This window comes from Ochotona curzoniae, unplaced genomic scaffold (assembly GCF_017591425.1).
Source record: "Ochotona curzoniae isolate NIBS_2020 unplaced genomic scaffold, NIBS_Ocur_1.0 contig_3520, whole genome shotgun sequence".
NCBI lineage: Eukaryota > Metazoa > Chordata > Mammalia > Lagomorpha > Ochotonidae > Ochotona > Ochotona curzoniae.
In genome coordinates, this window is record NW_024465894.1 from 21,210,043 (window position 1) to 21,233,010 (window position 22,968).

The window sequence follows — 22,968 nt, forward strand, 5'->3', positions numbered from 1 at the left end:
AGGAGTACTGGGTTTGTAGGGATTTTTGGAGGGGTGGGGAAAACTATTTTTAACTCTGGAGTACTTTGCTTTTGGAGCTGATTGTTTAAGATCCTAGGTGTGGCAGGGAAGGGCCCTTCTCCCTACCTTCCCCACAAATGAGGAGATACTACCGAAACTCCTGAACTCCAAGGCCTGTGGTTCTTTGCCACGAGGATTGTTTATGTCCTTATATGATAGCACTGCATGCGAGAGCAATGCATCACTGAGCCCCTGAAGGGGGCTCCAGGGAGTGGCCACGCCCAAGTCAGGCCCCAGACCCAACATATCCCACACAAGTGTCTACACAGCCCATGAACTAACAATGGTTTTTAAATTTTAAATGCACTGCATAGTTTATTTTAAATAAATGTATCATAGACAACGAGATCATGTGAGGGTATTGTAAAAGTTCATGAACGAAAGAGAACTACAAGTTGATTTGGGCATCAAAAAACCTGATACCTATTCCTAAGTGTTTTTAATAATGTGTATTTTCCATGAACCCTCTGAAGAGCCCTCATCCTGGGCCTACAAGGCTGGCCTCTCCCAAGACCCAGCGCCTTCTTTCTGTTCCAACTCTCAGGGAACTCATCACAGCCCAGAAGGCTTCATGATCTGGGTTAGGACCATCCCTCATTCCCTTGACTTTGCTGTGTGTTGCCTTTCTCAGAAATTTTTGAGGCCGAATGTTGTACATCTTTCTAAGAAAACACACAATATATAGCAAATACAACAAACGACAGACCAAAATTCACTTCTTCAAAGAACAGCAATAATTAGCATGAAGACTTGGCCCAGCCTTGTGTCTCTACTGTGACAAAAACAAGGCTCCAGGCACGAAATCAGCTAGAGACGACCTCAGGGTTCCAAACCAGCATGGCTACTAGATGTCCTCCTGACTCAGTTTCCCCCTTGCCAGCCCAGCACCAGCCTCCATGCTTGTATAGGTCCTGTGTTGGAAAGAACACTTCTCAACAAGGCAAAGAAAACAGAAGCAGAAACACATCATCACCACCTCATGGGATCTCACCTTTATGTTTCTTAGACACCTGCCCTGGATATTCCTCAAGACTCCTGAGATAAGAACTTGAATTAACAACAACAACAACAACAAAATACAGCATTTGACTCATCCTCAGCCATACCCAGAGGAAAAGGCAGCTGCTGCCCAGTGGCACAGCTGTCATCTTACCTGGTTCGGTGCAGTTCTTGCTGCTCAAGAGCCCTGCATCTTCAGAAGTAAGAGTGTCATTCACTTGCATCAGCTTCCTCCCCACCATCCACTTTCTGTCTTCCCCAATGAGGTCCATGAGGTCAAATTCTAGAGAGAAACAGAGAATAACCACAGGTTATCAACCTTTGGATTTCAGCCGTGACTAGCATTGGGTGCCAGTGGACACTGGTCAGTCCTGCCTGGAAGAAAGACCACCTGCCTCTCACTGCCTGAAGACTGCTCTGGCTGCTGGAGATGACTGCAGACCACAGAGCAGTCCTCAGTCAACAGCAGGTGGAAACTGGGTTGGCACCTCAGTGCTTGAGTGGAATGGCTTGCAGGTGTGCATTCTTAACAAACTTACAGAGCTGTCTCCAGCGGGATTTACCTCCAATTGTCTATATTAGAAGTCTCTTGACAAAACACACCATGTTAGTTCCTATCTCTAGTCTGTTCCCAACAAGATGCTGAGAATTGTCTCATAACCAATCCCGCAGCTATGGGCCAATTTCCCCAGTGTCCATACCCCTACTTCAAGCAACCAGAATGATGTCATTGAAAATAAGAGTTGGTGGGGTTGCACCATGATGAAGTAGGCTAAGCCCCCACCTAAGGATGACTCAAGTCCTTGAGTCCCTGCACCCAAATGGGAAATCTAGAAGAATTCCCTGGCTCCTGGTTTTGGATCAACTCAATTCAGGACATTATAGCTATTTGGGGAGTGAATCAGAGAATGGAAAATAAGTTCATGAATCTCAACCAATCTCTCTCTCTCTCCCCCACTCTCCGTGTGTGTGTGTGTGTGTGTGTGTGTGTGTGTGTTTGTAACTCTGCCTTTCAAATAAAAGTAAAATAAATGGCTTTTCAAAAATAAAATAAAGTTGGGAAGAGACAGTTATTATCAATTTCATTTAGAATGAGCTCGCTCCGGCTCAGCAACATCTACTCAAACCAGTGTTTCCTTGAATTACCTCACAAAGAAACCACTTGCATTTGAACATTTTCTTGGGGATCTGTTTCTGGGAGATCCTCCAATAAAAAGGCACTATTCCACCAGCCACAAAGCACAAAATAGAGAGGTCAACACAGTGTACTTAACATACAAGAGACAAGGGCATGATCTAGGAGAAAGCAGACCCCAGAATACACATTAGAAGATGAGCATTTACCAGTGCCCAGGTCTCTAGATGACTGTGGAAGTGCTAGGAGAAATAACAGAGGCTGAAGAACACTGTAGAGAGGGGAAGAAGATGCTGTCCATTCTGTACAGGATGTGTGGCATTTGAAGGCCTGCAGAGCATCCCAAGGGAGGCTTGGATGGAGGCAGAGTGTCAGGACAGGCACAAGAGAACAGGGAAGGGCATGTAACACATGTATGGGTGACCTTACAGAGGGTAGAAGGTGGAGACTAAAGAACCCAACCTCCCTCCACCCCAGAGAATAAGGAAAGTAAAGGAAGTCAGCAAAGGACTAAGACAGCCAGGGAAAGAAGGAGGAAGCCTGATGTGATAGGTTTCCAGCAGAGAATTCAAGAAAGGATAGTTCATAGTCTGACCTTGGTGAACAAATCCAGAACAAATCCAGCAAGACAAAAAGCAGAGGTATGGCAGGGCCTGAGGCCAGGGTCTGGTAGAGGAGGAGAACAATCAAAATGCCTCCATCTAAAGGCTGGGTACAACAGCAAGAAGAGGCAGCAAGCGATGGCTATCTCATGAGTCTCAGGGATGCTAGAGTAAGGTTATAGATTTAAACATAGGACAAGGGTCCAACTCATGGACCCCATGGTTTTTCAGACATGTTGTTTTGAAGAGTCAAGGGTCATCCTATCCACTCTTCTGTTTCTATGGTGATTGATGGTTTCTCAAGTTATTTCTCCTTTATCACTGAATCATGACACTACTCAGTGTCTCCCCATAACACCAAGCACCACTGCGTCAGAATGACTGCTGGATAAGCATTTTGAAAACATTACTCACATTCCACAACACAGAGTGAGTGAGACTCATGACAACATTCAGAAATCACAATGCTTCTGGGCATCTTTTCCAACCAACCAAGATATACCTAATACCTATAGATCACACATCAAGGTCTTCCTCAAATATATCCCCTGATACAACTGGTGGAATTATCAAGATACAAAATTACAACTTCTAGATATGGCCAGGAAAGCCCTACAAAACAAAAATGACGAATGTAGAATATGGAGCCCAACTTGGATGAACAATAATTTCAGAGTCTGAAATACAGACACCTGTATGGTAGCCAGTGTCTTGGTATACCCAAAACTGTCAGAATTATCTAAGATACTTCAGGGCAAAAGCAACATTCTGGCTAACTTTGACGACTGGCTGGTTCTGTGGACTCCAGAAAGCAATCTAAAAAGTAAGTGTAACACTCTATTACCATAAACGGCTCCAAAGTATGCGGAAGGCATCATCTGTGCCTCCAGCCAACTTCCCCAGAAGCAGCCCCTGAGAGGAGGACTTAGGAAGCAGGGTTTCTGTGGAAGGAAATTCCAGGAAGAACCATTAGAGCCATGGTGCAATGAGACATGGAAGACGGGACAGCCCATAGAGCACGTGAATAGGATGAATCACCTGCAGCTTAAGCCCTCGGAAAGCTCAGGGACCAATGTGGGCATGCAGCAACCAGAGATGCAGCAACCAGAGATGAGAGTCAAGGGACCAATGTTGACACACATCTAAGACACTCAAAGGATGAGGGAGCATGGGTATTTATCCACCTGCTTTTGGTCTTCCACTGGCTGAAAGCTAACTATTCCCTGGAGTCTTCATTCCTTTACATCTTCAATCTGCCATCCAATAATGCATCCAATAATGAGACGCAGGTAATAGAAGCTGTATCATGCCAGTGTATACTGTTGTGGCTGGAACAATGTGATGTGGGCAGAGCATTGTAACATCTGTCAACCTGTATGGTAGCTAAAGATTCACACAAAGTTGGGCAAACTGGCTGCTCTATCCCTCTCATAATCTGGGTTAGAGAAAGGGACTTGTGGTAATAGGATACCAAGCTTCTCAGAGACCCTAAAGATCTGCAAAGAAGTAAAGAAGTATCCCTTCCAGTGACTTCCAAGGTTGGTGCGTATGCCAAGTTTCCATGGATCTGTAATTCTAAGAGAAAAGCTGATATCAGTTAAGAGATGTAAAAATAAAGCCAACTATTGTAGCAGAAAATCAGGATTTGTTAAACATGATAATTCAATATCTTCAGAAATCAGAAGTTATTAAGACAACACCTCCAAATCCCAAAACCCACAAACTTACCTCAACAAAAACATATCTGACCACTGTCCTTTGCTAGAACAGCCCAAACACCAGATTCTGGGAAAGCAAGGCTTTGCAGTCATTTCTCTGCCACCAAAAATCAAGTTTGACAGCACTGTTCCGTTCATTCGTCCTCACAACACTCCTGGGGAGGCAGGGGAGCAGCTAAGTCTGGCTGGGGTCAGCTTTCCTTTGGGGTGAATAAGTGAGTGCAAGTGATTAGCTCAACCTAAGGCCGGAGCCAATCCACAACCAAGTCACTCACCCTTTAGCTGCCATGACTTCCATATACTATGACATATGAAGAATTTTCCAATCTTCACCATATGGAAATGTCAGTTCTCTCTCACAAATAAGGAAAGTGGAGCACAGACAGATTAAATCAATTGCCCAAGATCACATAACAAGCAGATGGATGGAACGAAAGTTGACCCCGGATCTGGTGACCCCAAAGGGTCAAGTTATTTGTAGATACTTGCATACATAGAATGAGATCCATCCTGATGGTATGACACAGCTTGCTAAAGTAGATTGCAATATATCTTGCACTTTATAATACACTAGGCAGGAAGACTGCCTCAATTGGACCTGTTGCAAAGATGGCTGTTTTTGCCCAGAAATGGCCAGAAATCACAGTGAAGTGTGAGCACTCTACATGTGTGTCATGTACATTCCCTCTACTGTGTGTTAATTCCCTAGAGACAAGGCTGGTCCCACTGGCCATGACATGGATGGCTGGTTATATCAGGGAATTTCCAAAAGTTCATGGAAAATAGAATTAAAAGGAAACTTCCTTCTGATACAAAAATGCTTGAAATCTATGCCTCTTTTATTCTTTTAGCAGCAGGCGCTATCTGTGAACTGTTTATAGATCTTCCTGTTGTCTTTAGGGAGAAGGGGAAGAAGCGGGTGGGCTGCAGGGAAGGCCCAGGTCTGGGGAGCGGGCGACGAAGAACACAGCACAGAGAAGTGCCCACAACCTCACTGTGGTCACTGCTATTTCCTCACACACATCCTCTGCTTCCTTGGGCTTCTCTGCTACTGCGAAGAAGCTGCTCTACAGAGTTACACTCGAGCAATGTCAACAAAAACACTTGGCCCTCATCCATGGCATTCTTGGCTCTTCATCTGCCAGGCCCTGGAAGTTGCATGTTGGCCTAATTACTCAGAAGAGGCAGTCAGAGTGGTGGGGAGGAGGAAGGCGATGGGCAAGGGGTGGGGGTGGCAGTCAAGAGAGGAAGGCAGCAGGCTCCCATGTCACATATCACCAGCAGAGGTGGTCCCCCTGGCTGCGAGGCTCTGAGATGGGGGAGAAGGGTGGGGTGGAGTGAAGGGGGCCAGGAGGGCACAGGGCAGATAGTGCAGGCAGCTGCTAAAAGGGGAGGAAGCCCAGTTTTCCAGCCAAGGCTCAGGCTGCCTGGACCAAGAAAGGGAAGTAAGCTGGGGCTGTACGCCAAGTTTCCATTACAGAGCCCTTCTCGGCCTCTGCTGCTCCACCAAGCTCTCACCCTCTCTTCCTCACCCCCATCCTGCTCATGCTCTCCCCTCACTTCCTCCTCCTCCCCCAGACTGGGGCTGGCAGAGCCCAAGGATTTCTGGCACCAAGAGTGGATATTCCTGGGTGCCCATGACACTCAGTCTCAGCTCAGAGCCTTCAGCCTGGGGCTAGCCCAGTCTCCCACAGACCTCCCAGCCTATCCCAAGTCCTGGTCCCAGACCCTGTGGGGAGGTGGGCCTGTCTACCCTCTGGCAGGGGCACTAAGTCATCCAGTTGGACAGCAGGAGGAGCAAGTCAGCTCCATTAGCAGCAGAAGTATTGTGGATGCCCTTCCCCTACCATGCCATACACCACTCCCTGGGCCATCTCACCCCACACTCTCCTGAAAGCTGCTGGCCATTTTCCTGCTGCTGATGGAATGAAGGATCTAATTTGCAGACTCTAAAGCCTATGGCTGTTGTGCCACCCCAGCCTCAAGTCCAGGGGCTCTGGGTAACAGCCCAATAGGCTCAACAAGCTCCTCTATGCCCTGCCCTCTCAAAGACAATTCTTTGTGGAAATCCTGGCTCACCTCTTGCCAAGTCTGGCATCAGTCTTGCTCCCCTTGAACAGATAAGCAAACTGAGTCTGCCTCAGGCAACACCAAACTGATGTCCAGAAAACTCAGTGAAGAGCATAAAAGATTTAGCGGATGGCACCAGCTGCTAACTCTGGCTCTCCCGGCTGGCTCAGGGCTCCCCATGGCTGCTATAAATCCCCTCACCCTGCAGTTTACACAGCTGGCTCCACTCTACAGTCCTCAGGGTCTCCCTCTGGGGCTGGAGGTTGGATCTGCATGATCAGCCAGCAGCAGCAGGCAGCACTCTCTACTACTGACCCCTTCCTGCCCTGCCCCCTAAAGTCTCAGGAAGGGTGCATGGGAGTGATTCCCATCCTCTGCAGATGGAGCAGGGGCAGGGACACCTTGGGCTCTGACACGCAACACGTGGGCCTTGCAGCTGCAAGCAGAGCTTCTGGCTGCATTGTCCAGGGTCCTTATAAAAGGGTACACACCAATGGGGCTGTCCTAGACACACAAACTGATCCCCCACCTCTCAATTAATACCCACTAAGGAAACAAAAGTCAAGTGAACTACCTATGGGTTCCCCTCAACTTCCTCAAAGCTTCCAGAAAGGCACAGTAGACAAGCGTCAGAGAAGCAGGCTGAGGCAGAACTTCATGTTGAAGAGAGGTTCAATTCCTTCTCCACTGGCTGTTTACATACCGTTCTCAGAGAACAAGGAGATGCTGGGAAAGTGACAGGCCAGGTCAGGTTTTCCCTCTGACATCTCCAACTCAGCCAAGGCCCTTGTAGGCAGTGGTTTTTCATTGCTCATGCCTCAAGTTGTTGTAAGTGCCTCCTGCTTTATTTCTCTCTCTGTGGTTCTTCAGGCCTGTCCACACACTTAGTTGATTTGAAATGGGAGAGATATGCAATATCCACAGTATTTTAAGACATGGGGATGCCCAGGAGTAGGAAAAAGAGGAAGATGAAAGCTCTGAATAGATCAGGAAAAATCAGCCACACCCTACAACCTGGGAATTTCCTTGGCAAACCCAAGCCAACATCCAGGTTATCTAAATGTTCCTGCACAAAAGGGTTCACACAACAGCCAAGCATGGTTCCTGGTCCAAGGGCTTCAGCATTACCTGAGAGTGAGTAAAGAGTGAGAAATGCAGGTGCCAGAATCAGAGAGCACTGTCATGTTGGGGGGACTCTGTGACACCACGATCCGCTGCTGACTGTTGCTGGGGGCCTGCAGACTTTCCTGGACAGGGAAGTCCAAGTCCAACATCAGGGTCACTCCACGAGGCTCCCAAGGTCCCCTGAACCCCAGGAGGAGACACGGGTTTAGCATACACACAGGGTCTGGCAAGCAGAGAGTTTCTTCCCAGACTGGTTTCCATAGCTCCTTTAAGAAGTTGTTTTGAAAGCAGAAGGAAACCAAGTACCAGCCACCTGGATTCAGACCTCTGTCTATTCAAAGAACTATGCAACAGAGATGATGGGATTACTACAACCACCAATGGGGCTGAATCCTTAAGTACTACCTGTCACTTAAACCCCTCAAATCTATTCCCTTACAGTAGCCAAGTTAAATCATACCTCAGACACCAATTCACACACTTGCACATAACCTAAGGACCTTGTGAAAAAGCGATTCCAAGCCAGTCGATCTGAAGTGAGCCCTGAGCGTCTGTATTTTGAACAAATTCCCACTGGATACCAGAACTGCCACTCCAAGCCACACATGTAGTCATGAGGCTTTCCTGTATGTTGTAAGAGGTATGCATGCCAGAGTTGGAGGCACTGCATGCAGATGTGCCTACACGCAACTGGGCTTTCAGAAAGGATGGCAAGCTTCCAGGCAATGTGTTCTACAGTGGTTCCAAGCACACCCGCAGACCTCCAACTGGTGGGACTGAGCAGCCCAGGGGATCAGAACAGGTACCCTGGAAGGGATGAGTCAAGGGAGGGGAGGAAGAGGGAAGGGATGAAGAGCAAAGGGAGGAAGAGGGAGGAGAGGATGATGCCCTGAGTGGTCCTGTTCCTGTCTAGCAAGAGAGAGGATGAAAGTGTGAGGGGCTTACTGTTCTTCATGCAATAATGTTGCAGCCTACAATTAGCCCTCATTGAAAACAGGCACCTGCTGAGTCTCGGAGATTACTGGGAAGGACTCAAGAGCAAACACTAACCTATGTGTGCATTGCACCTAGTGAGGGGACATGAAATGAATCACACGGTACTTACATGGCAGTGGGGCACTGCTTCAGCCAATAACCTACCTGACCCACCCTATTCCAAATGCACATCCAAGGGCTAGAAAACCATTAACTTCATCTCTGCTGAGACTAACACCTTGAGCCTCATGATGAAGACAGCCTTTAAGTGGTAATGGGGCTAGAAAGAAAGAGGAGATTAGGAGAAGAGACGGGAGAGATGGTCAAAAATGCACCTGTGACTCAATGGTGTCTTGTGGATCCATGACTGTGAAACAGGAATCACTTTTTAGGTAGATGTTGCCAGTTTAAATGCTCTCTGTCATCCACCCTGGGTTGGGCTTTGACCATCTGTCCCCAACACCTAACCTGCCCAAGAAGTGTCGGAAATTAAATGGAGACACATCTGGCAGGTGGGCGGACAGCTGCCCCATTCTGAGATGTTAAACTACTCCCTAGGATATTTTCTCACATTGTAGCAAGCAGAAAACCCCCAGTGTAACTGCGATCAGTCTAGCCCTGTGCTGCCCAAAAGACCTCTGCGGGCAGTGATGGATGGTTTCTACACCTGCCCTGTCCAATATGGTAGCCATCAGCCACAGGTGGTTATGACTCACTTTCAGTGTGGCTATAAAGCTGGGGACTTAATTTCCAATTTTGCTTCATCCTAATTAACGCAAGTTTCAACAGCCACATGTGGCCCCTGTCTAGACAAAGGCTGGCACACTTCAGGGGCAACGAGAGGCAATGGAAAATGCAGAGGCCCATGGGCAGAGATGAGCAAACATTCTCACAGTGAAGAAAAGGCAGGATTTGCCTGACTCATTTTCTTTTGTTCTCTTTCCTGGGAAGAAGTAAGACAGCCACACCTGCTGGTAGAGAATCACTGGAAAGTGTCCACGCACATTAAAAGCTAGCCTTGCAGTGATCTGAACTTGAACTGATGCCTAAGTCATGCAGGATTCGAAATGCAAGTCACAGCTTATGGTCTTTGACACAACTGCAATGTTTAGGATGGAGGACCTAATGAGAGGTCCTCACTGTGGCCAGGCTCTCTGAAGAGAGTTCTCACGAGAAGGTTGTTATAAAAATCAAAAGTGTGGGTCCAACCACCTAGTCCCCTTTCTCTCTGGCTTGAGATAGTCAACCTTTGCACCAATGCCTTGTGCAGTTCTCACCAGAGGACAAATCAATGGGGTCACCTAGTCTTAAACTTGAACCTTCGCAACTATGAATTTTAGAAAATTTCACTGCCTCGGGGACCTCACTGTACCAACAACTGCCTAGCAGAAGTCCCAAGCCCCCTCAGAACTACAGAGATCCTGCTCTGTGATATAGTAATGTTGCCAAACCAGGATTTAAAGCAAAAACAATACAGGTTGACCAGGGAATTGTATGAGGGTTGCGTGGAAAGGCAGCTTATGGTAACAAAAAAATTGCCATTTAGAGCATCTGGTAACCTGGGATTCTGGTCCCAGATCTATCACTGACTAGACTGTGCAAGACACTGGATTCTTTTCTCAGAGGCTGCAACTGAAGGTTGAAAGGCATGGACAGGCTAGCCTCTAAAACAGCGTAGGTTTGTAGTCTTTTTTTCAAGCTAGCATCCTATCATCTGATCACAGACTAACAGGGTTTCCAGCCTTTAGAAGCGTGGACTCCAGAGGGACAGGCTACCTGAATTACTGGACAGTGAAAACAGCAGAACATCCACGTCTGTGTCACATGCCATAATTCTAATAGCACTTCTTAAAAACTTGCGTAAAATATGTGACATATAGGTTGACCATAGTCCTGGCAAAGAGTCCACCTATCAGCACATCCTGCTGTTAATGCAATGGAAGGGCAGCTGTTACCCACAACAGGTGAGGGGCTGAGGAGATCATGTTCTCGTGTTTTTTCAGGACTGCAACACGCAGCACCTTGTACAGGCTCAGGGGAGCAAAGTACCTAGCTACTTGGGGTAGGGTCAGGAACTCTTCACACATGTCCACTATCTCTTAGCATTTTTTAAGCTACTGCTCTTATGATGAGGTATGCATTTCTCTTATTAAACAACAACAACAACCAATTACTATAAACAGGCTAAACTTCTCTGGGAAGGCATCTGCCTATCAGCTTGGTATGCACCTAACAGATATTTCAGAATATGAAACATTTATCTCCCCCAAGACACACATACACACACAATCAGGAGTGTGCATACATGCACCCTTCCAGGTGACATTTTACCAATCTGTGAAAAAGTAACTACTTTTCCAAAGAATTTATTCTGCAGAGAAATCTGTTTTATTCAATAAAAAAAATTTCAGGAAATTGTGCTGCCCTCAAAAAGGACAAAACTTCAATAGACTCGAAAAACTTTTATATGTTTCATCTTTAACTGGGAAGCAGAATTATGTAATCTGACTTAAAATATCTAAAACAGGGCCTGGCGGCATGGCCTAGCGGCTAAAGTCCTCGCCTTGCATGCACCAGGATCCCATATGGGCACCGGTTCTAATCCCAGCAGCTCCACTTCCCATCCAACTCCCTATTTGTGGCCTGGGAAAGTAGTCGAGGATGGCCCAAAGCCTTGGGACCCTGCACCCACGTGGACTTCGGATCGGAGCAGTACCGGCCGTTGCGCTCACTTGGGGAGTGAATCATTGGATGGAAGATCTTCCTCTCTGTCTCTCCTCTCTGTATATCTGACTTTGTAATAAAAATAAATAAATCTTTTAAAAAAAACTAAAACAAAGATTTTCAATCTCTTTTGAACCCATTTATTGAAGAATATACAAATGTAACAAATTCTGAAAAGTTATACGATGAATCAGCTGAAGCCAGAAAAGATGGGGAGATTTTAATAGAAGCCTCCAAATGACTGGTGGATGAAATGAAACCTATTCTCTTGACTCAGTCGGTATAGCTCATAGTACTTTTCCTCCACTTGGATCCAGGCATCTTGGCCAATGGTCTACTTTAGGTAGGAAGGCCATTAACCTTCAATAAAAATAAGCTAAACCTCAAGTTGAAACAATCAGACCTATTATAAACAGCTGTGACTCAAAGCACAGAACTACTATACTCAGAAATGATCAAATATACTCCATCAATACTCATAAATGGAAATATCAGTACTATAACACTTCAGTAGAAGCAAAACGCTTTGTTCTATTAAAATAGACATTATTTTTAGATAGCTCATTTCACCTTTATTTTTGTCTAATATGCTTCCATACATAAAAATCTTGGGTGATTCCAGTTTATTTTCAAATATTTATGTATAAGAGGAATTTCATACGGAAGGCAGAGTAACAGAGAAAAGGGGGAGACAAGAAAGACAGAGGGAGGGAGAAATCTTCCATCTGTGTTTGCTTCTCAAATGCTAAAAACAGTTGGGGCCAGGCCAGCCTGAAGCCAGGAGCTAGGAACTGCAATGGTGGAAGGGGCCTAAAGACATGTGTTATCCTCTGTTATTTCAGCAGGGTCATCAGCAGGGAGCTGGATCAGAAGTGGAGCAACTGGGACTCAAGCCAGCTGGTATACAATATGGGATGAAGGTTTCCTAAATGGTGGTTTATCCTGCTGCACTACCCACCCCTGATCATGGATTCATTGGGGAGCCTGAAGCTTGCATAATATTGGGGTCTTTTACGTGTAAAAGTCACACACACACAAAATAAATCACTGCAGCACATGTGTTGAATAATGTACAGTACAGTGTTAATGATGCTTCATTGTTAAAAAGATATGCATTCTTCCGAATAGTTTGGAGATACAAGCTTCTTAGGACACTGGATATTTCAGCTACACAGCACGTCACACTCCAGGCTCTGCTGGCCCATTTCCCCATGGCTCAATTTCCCACCCATCAAATGCACTTGACCCCAGTGGACCTGCCAAGTTTGTTCTTTCCATTGTGTTAAAAATTTCCTTTCTCCCTTTCAACTGAGTAGAATTTGACCAGAATTTGACCACGTTTCCTCAACATCACTGCCATCACTTATGCTCAGATAAATAGTCCGATTTATTCCTACATGTGTGTATGCAACTGTTCAATCCACTGTGCCCAGGCTACTGCGTCTCTATCTTCACAGAACAGGGCAAGCATCATCCCTCACTGTGGGCTCTTCTTGATTCATGCCTGCGGTAAAAACAACCCCAGAAGTGGAGCAGAAGGAAGAGGGGAAATGCTGAGCGGTTTCTGCTCTGCAGCCCAGCTGGGCCCCTCTCTGCAAAGGTGCCAGTTCCGGGAGACTCCAGGAGGGAAACAGGGACAGCAGAAGAAAAGACAAGGTGACTTGTCTTCCAACACAAAGCAGATCTCCAGGGTCCTGGCTTACTTTCTGCACTGGACTGGGAACTTCCCGATGATATCATTTCTTTTATTATTGCACACTGGCACTTGCAGAGAAGAGTTCAAAAAGCCTCCATGGGGAAATCAGAAATGCTAACTATATTCAACTCTTCTTCCATCATTTGAACCAACTTTCAGAAGTGCCACCCACTCGCTCCCAGGATACAGCCTATCCTAAAGGCCTGGTCGATGTCCTTCCAGGCCATGACGATTGGTTCTGACATGTGTCCATTGCCGAGGTAGGCCAATCAAAGCAAAGTTCCTAGGGGGAGGACTAACCACTTGTGCCTGGAGGCTTAAGAGTCCAAGAACACAGCCAGCACAGAAAGGTGAAAAGAGCTATACTGGGAGACAGAAGAGTGTCTGATCCTGATGATGGCACAATTCTGAATACCAGAAGCCAAACTGCTCCTGGGCCCATCACTCACACCTTGCAGCTTCTCCTTTCCAGCTCCAGCCAGCCTGGGTTGGCTTTCCCTAAATGGGGAATTGAGACCCTCATACCTGACCCTTCTTACTTCTTTCCCCTACTTCATGTAAAGTGTAGGGACATCCAAAGCACAAATCCAACAGAGTTCTTCCCCAAAGCTCACTACCTTCACCTCAAGTTAATCGCAGCACACCCTATTCCCTCATCCTACCATGAGCCAAAAGTCTTCCCACTGGCTGCTATGAGTTCAGTCATCTATCTGGAGCCCTTGGGAAACAGCCTTCAAGGAGTGAGGACTGGTCCCTGATACTGCAGAGAGATAGTCTACACACAGATCCATAAAACACTCAGCCAGCTGGGCCAGAAGAAACTGACCCTGTCAATCAAAGAGCCTCAAGTGCCAAGTAATATTGCTGATACTATCTTGGATCACAATGCAAGGTTCAAAAGTTTCCTGGGTTGAACTCCATGAATCCCCAAAATGTGTGTGCAACTGGAATATCCTGAGAGCGGTGCAGAAAGAAGAAAGAGGGCAAATGTTCAAGACAGCAAAAGGAACAATGTATTTATGACCCATTATAGAATTGGCACCGCTGGAAGCTCAGAGATCCATCCAGAATGTCTCCCCACATTGCCCATCTGAAGGACCAGAGCTATGGCCCTCATCCTTCACCCTGTTGGTTGCCTCCAAAATCATTAATGTCCCATAAATTTCAGGCTGCAATTTGATTGGGTCAAGTTGGCTCCCACCAAAGGCAGAAGATCCTGGGCTAGGAAGTAGAAAGACACACAACCAAAGCTTGAGCTGGCACCCTCAATGCAAGCAGAATCTGAACTCATATAATACTGCCCACAAGCTGTGGCAGGCTGGAAGCCAAAGAGACCTGAGAGTGTCTGCAGAGACATCTGAGCATGTCCATCACCAAAGGTAACCACGGCCTTGCCTTGAACATGTCTGCTGAAGCAAGTGATGCCAGGTCATGGACATGCAGATGTTTTTTTCTACTAACACTTTAACTGCTTCTCCCATTCACCCTGAGACCCAACGCCAGGACTAAAACTTTCCTCCTGACACTTCACAATGAAGTTCATCTCCCAGAGTGACCAGCATGCCAACACAAAGCTACAGCATCCTGCTGGCTTTGTCCTATCTGAAGTTCATTGCTTGGAGCTTTCCAAGCTGGCATGGAAATCATCAACATGAAGACCCACTGGCTCTTCATTTCAGCCTCAAGTCTGAGGTTGAGGAAAGGTGAGAGGGCAGGGAAGACTCGACAGAGCAGAAGAAGGACAGGTGATTGCTGATGGGGTTCTTGTGCTACTGCATGTGGCCTGAGCAATGGGAAGACTTTCACCAACCAGGCTGCAGGCAGCATGGCCTTGCACTGATCCTATAGGTACACAGCCACTATCCCTCAGCTTCTGGGGAGGATTGCTTCCAGGACCCAAAATCCACAGAAGCTCAAGTCGCTGCCATAAAACAGCAGAGTATTTGCATAACCCAAGCACATCCTCCTGTATACTTTAAATCATCTGTAGATCACTTATAATGCCTGAGACTATGCAAATGCTGTGTAAACAGTTACTATCCTGTAACATTCAGGGAATAATACTGAGAAAGAACATCTGTATGTGTTCAGTATAGATGTAATTTTCTGTAGTATTTTTGACCTGCCATTGGTTGGATCTATAACCATGAAAACCTGTAAATACGAGGACCTACAGCACTTCTGCCTGGGGACTCAGGCTTCATTTGCCTTCTGGAGTCCTGTGTATGAGTACTGACACCTAAAGCAGATTTCCAGTAACTGACCCTTTGCAAGCAATAAGCAACTCTCAGCACTCGGGCTCTTTGACCCCTATCTGTAGCTAGGTCCCTTCTCTCAGTCCATATTGTATCTCCCAGAGACACTGTGACCCACGCCCTTCTGAATAGCACCAGAAAATGTCGCCCAGCACAGCAGCCAACCAGCCAGGGCAGTAAGAACTGCGTATAGGGATATAAGAACACAGGAAAGCCAGATGCCTTTTCATTGCCTCTCAAAGTGAAGGAGGCAGGGAACAAGCAAAAGGGGCCACACACACACACAGCTGAGGCAGGCAATGAAGCAAGGGATGCTGAGGACCAATCACATGCCCTCAGCATGACAGTTGAGTGGATGGTGACAAACACCACCAGAGTGGTCAGGGTAAGTGTCTGTATGGGGACAGTATGGCCATTCCTCAAGATCCTGTCCACCCCTCCGCACTGTGTAAGCAGTAGGAAGTCACAGAGAAAGGGTTGTCTGATCCCAACTCAAAGCTGAGGTTGAGCCATCATTGCATAATGCAAGTGGCAGAATCAGCCTATGGTTCATCCCTGGCAAATGAATATAGCCTATGCCTTATCCCTGGCCAATGAGCACAGCCTATAGCTCATCCCTAGATCATCAACATGGCCTATGCCTTTTATGCCTTATCCCTGGCCAATGAGCACAGCCTATAGCTCATCCCTGGCCAATGAACACAGCTTATGCCTTTATTCATTACCTCTGACCAATGAGCATAGCCTATAGCTTATCTCTAACCAATGAACACAGCCTATGCCTTATCCCTGGCCAATGAAAATGGTTCAGGAATGGCAAGTGGTCTCATCCAGGCCACTAACAAGACATGGGAAGGAAGGTTAGCTGGGGGCTTCTTCTCACTCACACTGTATGCTGGTCTCCTTTTGTGTGAGGAGAGGAAGCCTGGAACTATTGCAGCCATTTTGCCAGCATCTGGGAAGCTGGCTTTCATAAGGCTAACATAGAGAAACAAGAAGATGCACTTGGGTTTCTGATAACACCCTTGGTCCCTTGGTCATCTGAACCTTGATGCCCATGCTACCTGCAGAAACATCTTCTGATAAGTGCCGCCAATATGCTGAAATATTTTTTAAATATTTGTTGATTTTAATTTTTTGAAAAGTAGACAGAAAAAGACAGACACAGAGCGATCTTTTCATTCACTGGTTTGCTCCACAAATATCCACAACTGCCAGAGCAGAGCCAAGCCAAAACCAGGAGCCAGAAGCTTCATCCCAGTCTCCCATACAGGTGACGGACAACCAATCATTCAAGCCATGAGCTGCAGCATCTCAGGGTGTGCATTAGCAGGAAGTCAGAATGGGGAACCTAGACTTTCTGATATGGAATGTGAATGTCCAACCGCTCGGCCTGGTGCTACATCTCCTATTTCTTGAAATCACAAACTATCATAACTGATGTATCACACTAGGCCTCCTTTTGGAAGGATATACGGAAGTATTTTTGTGACTCCTGTTCACATTGCTGCTCTGACCCATGTGATCCTCATCTTTACAGAGGCTGAGCCACACACACATGGGAACCGTTCCATGTATCAGCTTCCCTGGACACACAGAATGTTAATGGGAATAGCAAACGCTCATCACAAAGCCCCCATTCCCTTCTCAAAGGGTTCAATGGGTCACATGAGGCTCAAGTGCAGAATGGAAGAGAGCAAGGGCAGCCTAACAGCCAGCTCCAACCTGCAGCAGTGGAGGAGGGCCGGAAACAGCAAACAGTTCCCCAAATGAACATATATCTTCCCAGAAGGCCTGCCTGGGAGCAGTTCAAAGGCTCCTGGACAGTTTGGCTGGTACTGCCCTGATTTCCAAGGCAAGTGCTGAACTTCAAAAGAGGCAAGAGGCTCCTAAGGGTTCTTACTAAGCCTTCCTTACCGCATCCTGCTTCCAGGGCCACCCTGACTCACTTTCCAGTTAGAAACCTGTAAACTCTGTGACTTAAAGGCCTGCTCTCCAATGACGAGCTGTCCCTGCTGGATGACAAAAATGAAGTCACGGAGTCAAAGGAGTGTGTCTGTCCATGCCAGAGGGGTGCCTAATTTGGAAGGACAGAACCCTCAGAGTCATGCCCACATGACATCAGTGGCCATCAAGTCCCACAGGCCATGGACTATGGAGACGGACACAGGGTATATAATGAACCAGAAAATTCCATGTAGGCAAATGTGACAGCTCCTTTCACACACTCATGCGGTGAGTGTATGGACTGTAAACTGAAAAACCATTTTCTAATTTCAGGTTCTTTTGTCTTTGCTTCAGATTTGTTTAACTGTACAATGACTGTTCTCGCAGCTACCATTATTGAAAACACAATCAACATCATCACTTCCACAGCACTCACTGTCTATGAGGTTTAAGACTGGGCATTGTGCACAGGTACGCCCTCAAGCACGCTTGCAGCTAAACTATATGCCATGTGCTGTGGTTGGCACCTCTTTTGCATCTCATGACATTATATTCATGTTACACCATCTTGTGAACTGGGTGCTGTTATCTCCACTTCTCAAATAAAAATCAGACACGAGCACTGTGGCTTAGTGGTTAGAGCTGCTATCTGCCACACCAGTATCCCACATGAACACCAGTTCACGTCCTGACTGCTCCTTTCCCAACTCAGCTCCCTGATAATGCATCTGGAAAAGCAGCAGAGCAAAGCCCAAGTGTTGAGGTCCCTGCACCTGCATGAGATACCTGGAAGAAGCTTCTGGCTTCAGACTGGCTCAGCTCCAACCACTGAAGAAAGATGTTCATTCATTCTCACTCTCTCTCATCTTTCTTCTCTCTTTCGTCTTTCTTTTGTAACTCTGCCTTTCAAATAAATAAATCTTTAAAAAGATAAAAATAAAAAGAAACTAAAACGAGGCATCTGCAACTCAGAGTCTGCAACTCAGGTCTAGCCACCTGCAGAGGTCTTTCCTTGACATGCACATGTCTGCCTCAGTTTTGCCAACACGCTATCCAGCATGATCTTCCCTAAAGGGCCCCCAGCTGAGGGAGGAGCAGGCTATGGCTGGTTTTCTAAAAAGAAAACACAATGGGGATATCAAACAGGGAGAAAAATGCTGTTAACACAGCAAAATGTTAGCAATGGATTCTGGTGGAGGGTGTCTGAATGCCCATTGTGTGGTTCTTTCAATGGTTCTGTGGACTGAACAATTTTCACACAAAATTCCAGGGAAAACAACGGTGCAGGAGTTTCAACGACCCCCTAAACACTAATAACAGCCCCCTTAGTATCTGAGCGTACTTCTAAGAAAGACCAAAGCAGCGGCAAGGGTTGTGGTCAAGCTCAGTATGTAACATGAACTCTTTGGGATGTGGGCCACTTGGCCACACAGTCACTGATTGGTCCCATCAGCCAGCTGGTTCCAAAACACAGTGGGGCACAGGGCTCAGACAGCTCTGCCCCTGAACTGTACCTGATACAGGATAGGCAGGCAGCTAGTTAGGGCTGTGGACCTGAAGTCAGAGGCTGGTGCCAGCAAACCCCACCCCAGTTACACTCCTACTTTTCCATCAGAGCATCTGCCTTCCAAGGATGTCTCTGTCGCAACCAGGACCCTGATGCCTAAAAGATAAAAAGAGATGGAAGGCGGGAGAGCACACAAACCACTTTGGTTCCTGCTTGGAGCTACAACGCCCATATTTGTGAGCAGATAAATGCTGGTTTTGGTTTCTTGTTTCTCCCTAGTTTAGGGGCAACTCTCTAGCCCACTGAAACTTATCCCAGGGCAGGGCAGCCTACACTCACAGGTGATGCATGTTTCTTCCCTCAATGCCAAATACATCTAGTTTTTGCACACAGTGCCACTCCCTGCTTAGTATTTCTGCCTCTCCTGGAGACAAGGACTTGGACTAAAAATGAACAAATATGCTGCCCCCTCATGCCCTCTGTGTCTCCAGGGCCTCAGGAGCCCACACAGTCCCCAGCAGGGTGCCACAGTGTGGCAGCAGTGGAAGCATCACAAACACTCATGGCTGAGAAGGAAACATCTGCTGGTGTCAGAGGGCAGAAGCAGCCAGTTCCAGAACCCATGTCCCCACCTGCGTACCAGAGGCAGAAAGTCCCAGCACCTGCAGTTCTCTCACTGGCCCCTCTTTGCACCAGGTGGGACCTGGTAGGTTTCCCCAGGCAGAATCCCACCAGCTCAAGGTCCTCTTTATGAAACTCACTATCTGAGCAGACCCATTTCCAAGCCCTCCTCAGGACAGCAATGTGAGTAGAAAATTCGTCTAATTTTATGGTCAGACAGGGCCTATCACTTTGCTGGTGTTAAACCGAAAATCTTCCAGTGAAGACGGCCTGTTTCTCTGTAGAGCTGCTACCAGAGGGAGAGCCAGCCTCGACGTAACTTCCCAATGCTCCAGTTTTGTCCCGTGCTTGCTCAACCTATGCTGGCCCAGCTCTGGCTTCTTCTGGTCTGGGGACCTCTGGAAAATTCACACTTAGCAGAAACACTACAGAAACTTAAATGCTCACTCTTGCATCTGCCTCAACATGACTGATCCTATGACTGGTCCTGCATGCAGCTAATACTCCTTTAAAAAAGAAAGAGAGAGAGAAAGAGAAAGAGAGAGAGAGGACTCAAAGAACTTTGCTTTTGCCTTGACTGCTGGACAAGCACTCAAGATGGCTTTTGAAGTCCTCCTTTCCCTGGGCCTCTGCTCAAACACTTAAATGGACAAGAACAGTTCACGCAGCAGGAAAGCGGTCAAGAGCCTAGCCAGCAGCTGGCTGGAGGTGAGAGGGACCCCTTACCCCACCTGCCAGACTTACTGACATGAGAATAGATCAGAAGAGAAGCAAGATAGTGTAGGAGCATCACTGACAAATATGTGCAGCTGCAGATGATGAAGAATGCGGAGGAGGGCCAGACTACTTAGTTGCAAGCTCAGACTCTGACGGTCCTGTAAGAAGCAGCTGGCAGGGCAAAGCAGAGAGACTCGTCCTCACTTTGGATTCACAAGCATCATCCACGAGTTTGATGGGCTTACTTGTTCTGTTTGCGTGGACTCTGACACTCTCCAGAGCTTGCAGGAGTCAGACATGTAGCTTGGAACTCTGTTGCTCCCACACAGGACCCCCAGCAAAGGCAGGAAGCAGTGCAAACCTTTGATAAATAATTTCTGCAAGAGACCTAACAACAAAAGATGTTTTCCAGGATCATTTTAAGCCCTCCTGCAGGTGGAATCAAGGGCTAAGATTTGCATTTTGACATTGAGTCTCTGATGGGTTAAAACATCTTCCCTGGCTCTCTAGTTTGGCCACCTGGGAAGCAAGGCATCCAGGCATGTGTGGGCACAGCTCAGATCCAAGGAAGCCCTCCTGTCAACCTTCCAAGAGGAAGGTCAGTAAGGAAACCAGTGTTTAGGCTCAGCCTAAATTTTTAACAACTGCCCTGGTGTGCAGCTACAGGTGGTTCAAGGTGGCTCATGGTGACCGACACACCAACAGTGACAGTCCCAGGCTACAGCCTCACCTGACACAACTCTGCTACTCCTTCCAGATTCCTATTGAAAAACCTACTTGTGCAAATAGTTTTGAAAAAGACCCAAAGGAATGAAAGTTATATTTTAGCTACGATTACTGTGAGGCATCAAGACTTCCAAATAGGGGGTCACTTTGTGCAAGAATCTAGTTTTGGAGCTACAAGGGCCCTCAGAGAGGGTGATTGCAATGGTCCAGCAGAAATAAAGTGTGAGCTGTGCAGACAACACCCAATTTCCCAAAAGACGTGTTCAAAAATCAAAATCAAACGGTGACATAATTTTTACAACATATTTCCCTCAACTGAATATATCCCAAATATTATTTCAATATGGAAAGATCACAAACTGATTGTACCGACCTTATGAAGATATGACTCGGGTCATAAAATACACCAATGTGAAGTGTATGATTAAGCAACTTTGAGTATATTTAGAAAGCTGTGCAAGCATGGGCATAAGCTAATTTTAGAATATTTCCATTACCCCCAGAAGACACTTGGCACCATTAGCAGTCATCTTCCAGTACCCCCTGCCAAGCCAAAGCAGCTTCTAACAAGCTCTTGATTTTGGACACATCCTCTAAGTCTAATCACAACATGTGGTTTCTGGTGATTAGTTTCACTCAGGCTCTTCAATGCCATAGCACACATCAGCACACCATTCCTTTTCACTGTCAAATAATGTTCCGCTACCTGGATAAAAACACCAATGAACAAGTGTCTAGTCTTGAAATGCCACGATGTATGTCATACTCATTGTCTATCTCCCAATGCCCTGTGGTTACATTTGGCTCTTGACCCCTCAGTCTACAGAGCCACAGGTCTTTTCTTCATGAACCCAGCCAAGCCCTAGAAGGAGAATTACTAGTCGATGGCTACTGCTGAGCTAAACCCAGTGTCCTTTGACCCATCCAAATCTTTACCTATTTCCTCGTCTCCCAGGCTTTGCACAGAAGGGCTAGAAATGCAAACCTACCTGGCTAAGCAAACCTATGTGGAAGCCTACTCTTCACACTCTAAATCTCATGAATCAGCATTCTGCTCTCAACCAGAGGAATGGTCCAGTGGGGCAAGGGGTGGCACCACCCCGTCACAGACACCCTCAAGGAAGCACCTGCCCCTCTAACTCACAATAGCAGCTAAGAAGCAACAAAAGACAAACTGATGAGTTGCTATCAGTAGGTCTCTCAGCCCCCTCTGGGGTCCCTTGGCAGAGGCACAGTACACCTACTCCCTGTTTTACAGGGTACCTTGAAGATGAGATGCAAATACACCTGGGTAGAAAATCCCATAGACAGAAGCATCAATGAACCTGACTTTCTGCTAAACCTCACCCAGTGAGTCCCAGACACCAGCTGCTTCTGGGAAAAGGCAGGTGTCTTCTCTCCCGTACACGGTCCAGGAGTAACTGGTGGTCAGAGCCAAATAGGAGGACAGTGGCCAGGACACACCACCTAGCTACCCTCGGTGGGTTTCAGTTCTCGTAGCCTTGTACAAGAACTACCATCATCCTTACTATCCCCTGCACTTGCAGAAGAAAAATGCAGCACAAAGGAAACTACCTCAAGGACACAGGGCTCGTAAGAAGCAGGCTCTGGATTTGAACCCAGACAGTGTGAGCTCTAATGCACAGCTCCTTGCCTTGAGAAGCTTGGGATAGGCAAAGGGCAGAGCCCTGTCCTCTGGAGCTGGGGCAGGGCCACAAGTGCTGCAGAACTGCCACTCCCGTGCAGGCTCCCCCCACACCAGAGCCATGAGTCAGGAAGACAAAAAATCAGGTTTCCTTCCTTTTGCTTGTGAGTTACAGCTCCTTGTCATCACGCTTGTTGTACGAGCCACGAGGCTCTGGCTTTGTTCAAGGCAGGAGAGCTGCTGAGTGTGCTGCCTGGGAATGACAGTCTCCACAGCCATGGTAGTCACCACTCACGCCCCCAGTATGTGCCCTTGTACGTCCTGCCAAGTGCAAGCTGCCTAGGAACTCATGGTCCCCACAGTGAATGCCCTCATGGAAGGTGAGGGGCACCCCAGGGTGTCCTGCTCTGATGCTACTCTCAGGAGCAGGTAGATGTGTCCCCACT

The 22,968-nt window shown here is 47.0% G+C and overlaps 1 protein-coding gene across 1 annotated transcript in view; it reads right to left on the reverse strand.

Moving 5' to 3' along the window:
- The window catches only part of SLC24A3 (solute carrier family 24 member 3), a 434,660-nt gene that overhangs the window by 364,713 nt on the left and 46,979 nt on the right, over window positions 1-22,968 (reverse strand). The window contains exon 2 of the mRNA XM_040981791.1: window positions 1,214-1,342. Coding sequence (XP_040837725.1) covers window positions 1,214-1,342 — 129 coding nt within the window. The remainder of the gene's footprint in view (window positions 1-1,213; window positions 1,343-22,968) is intronic.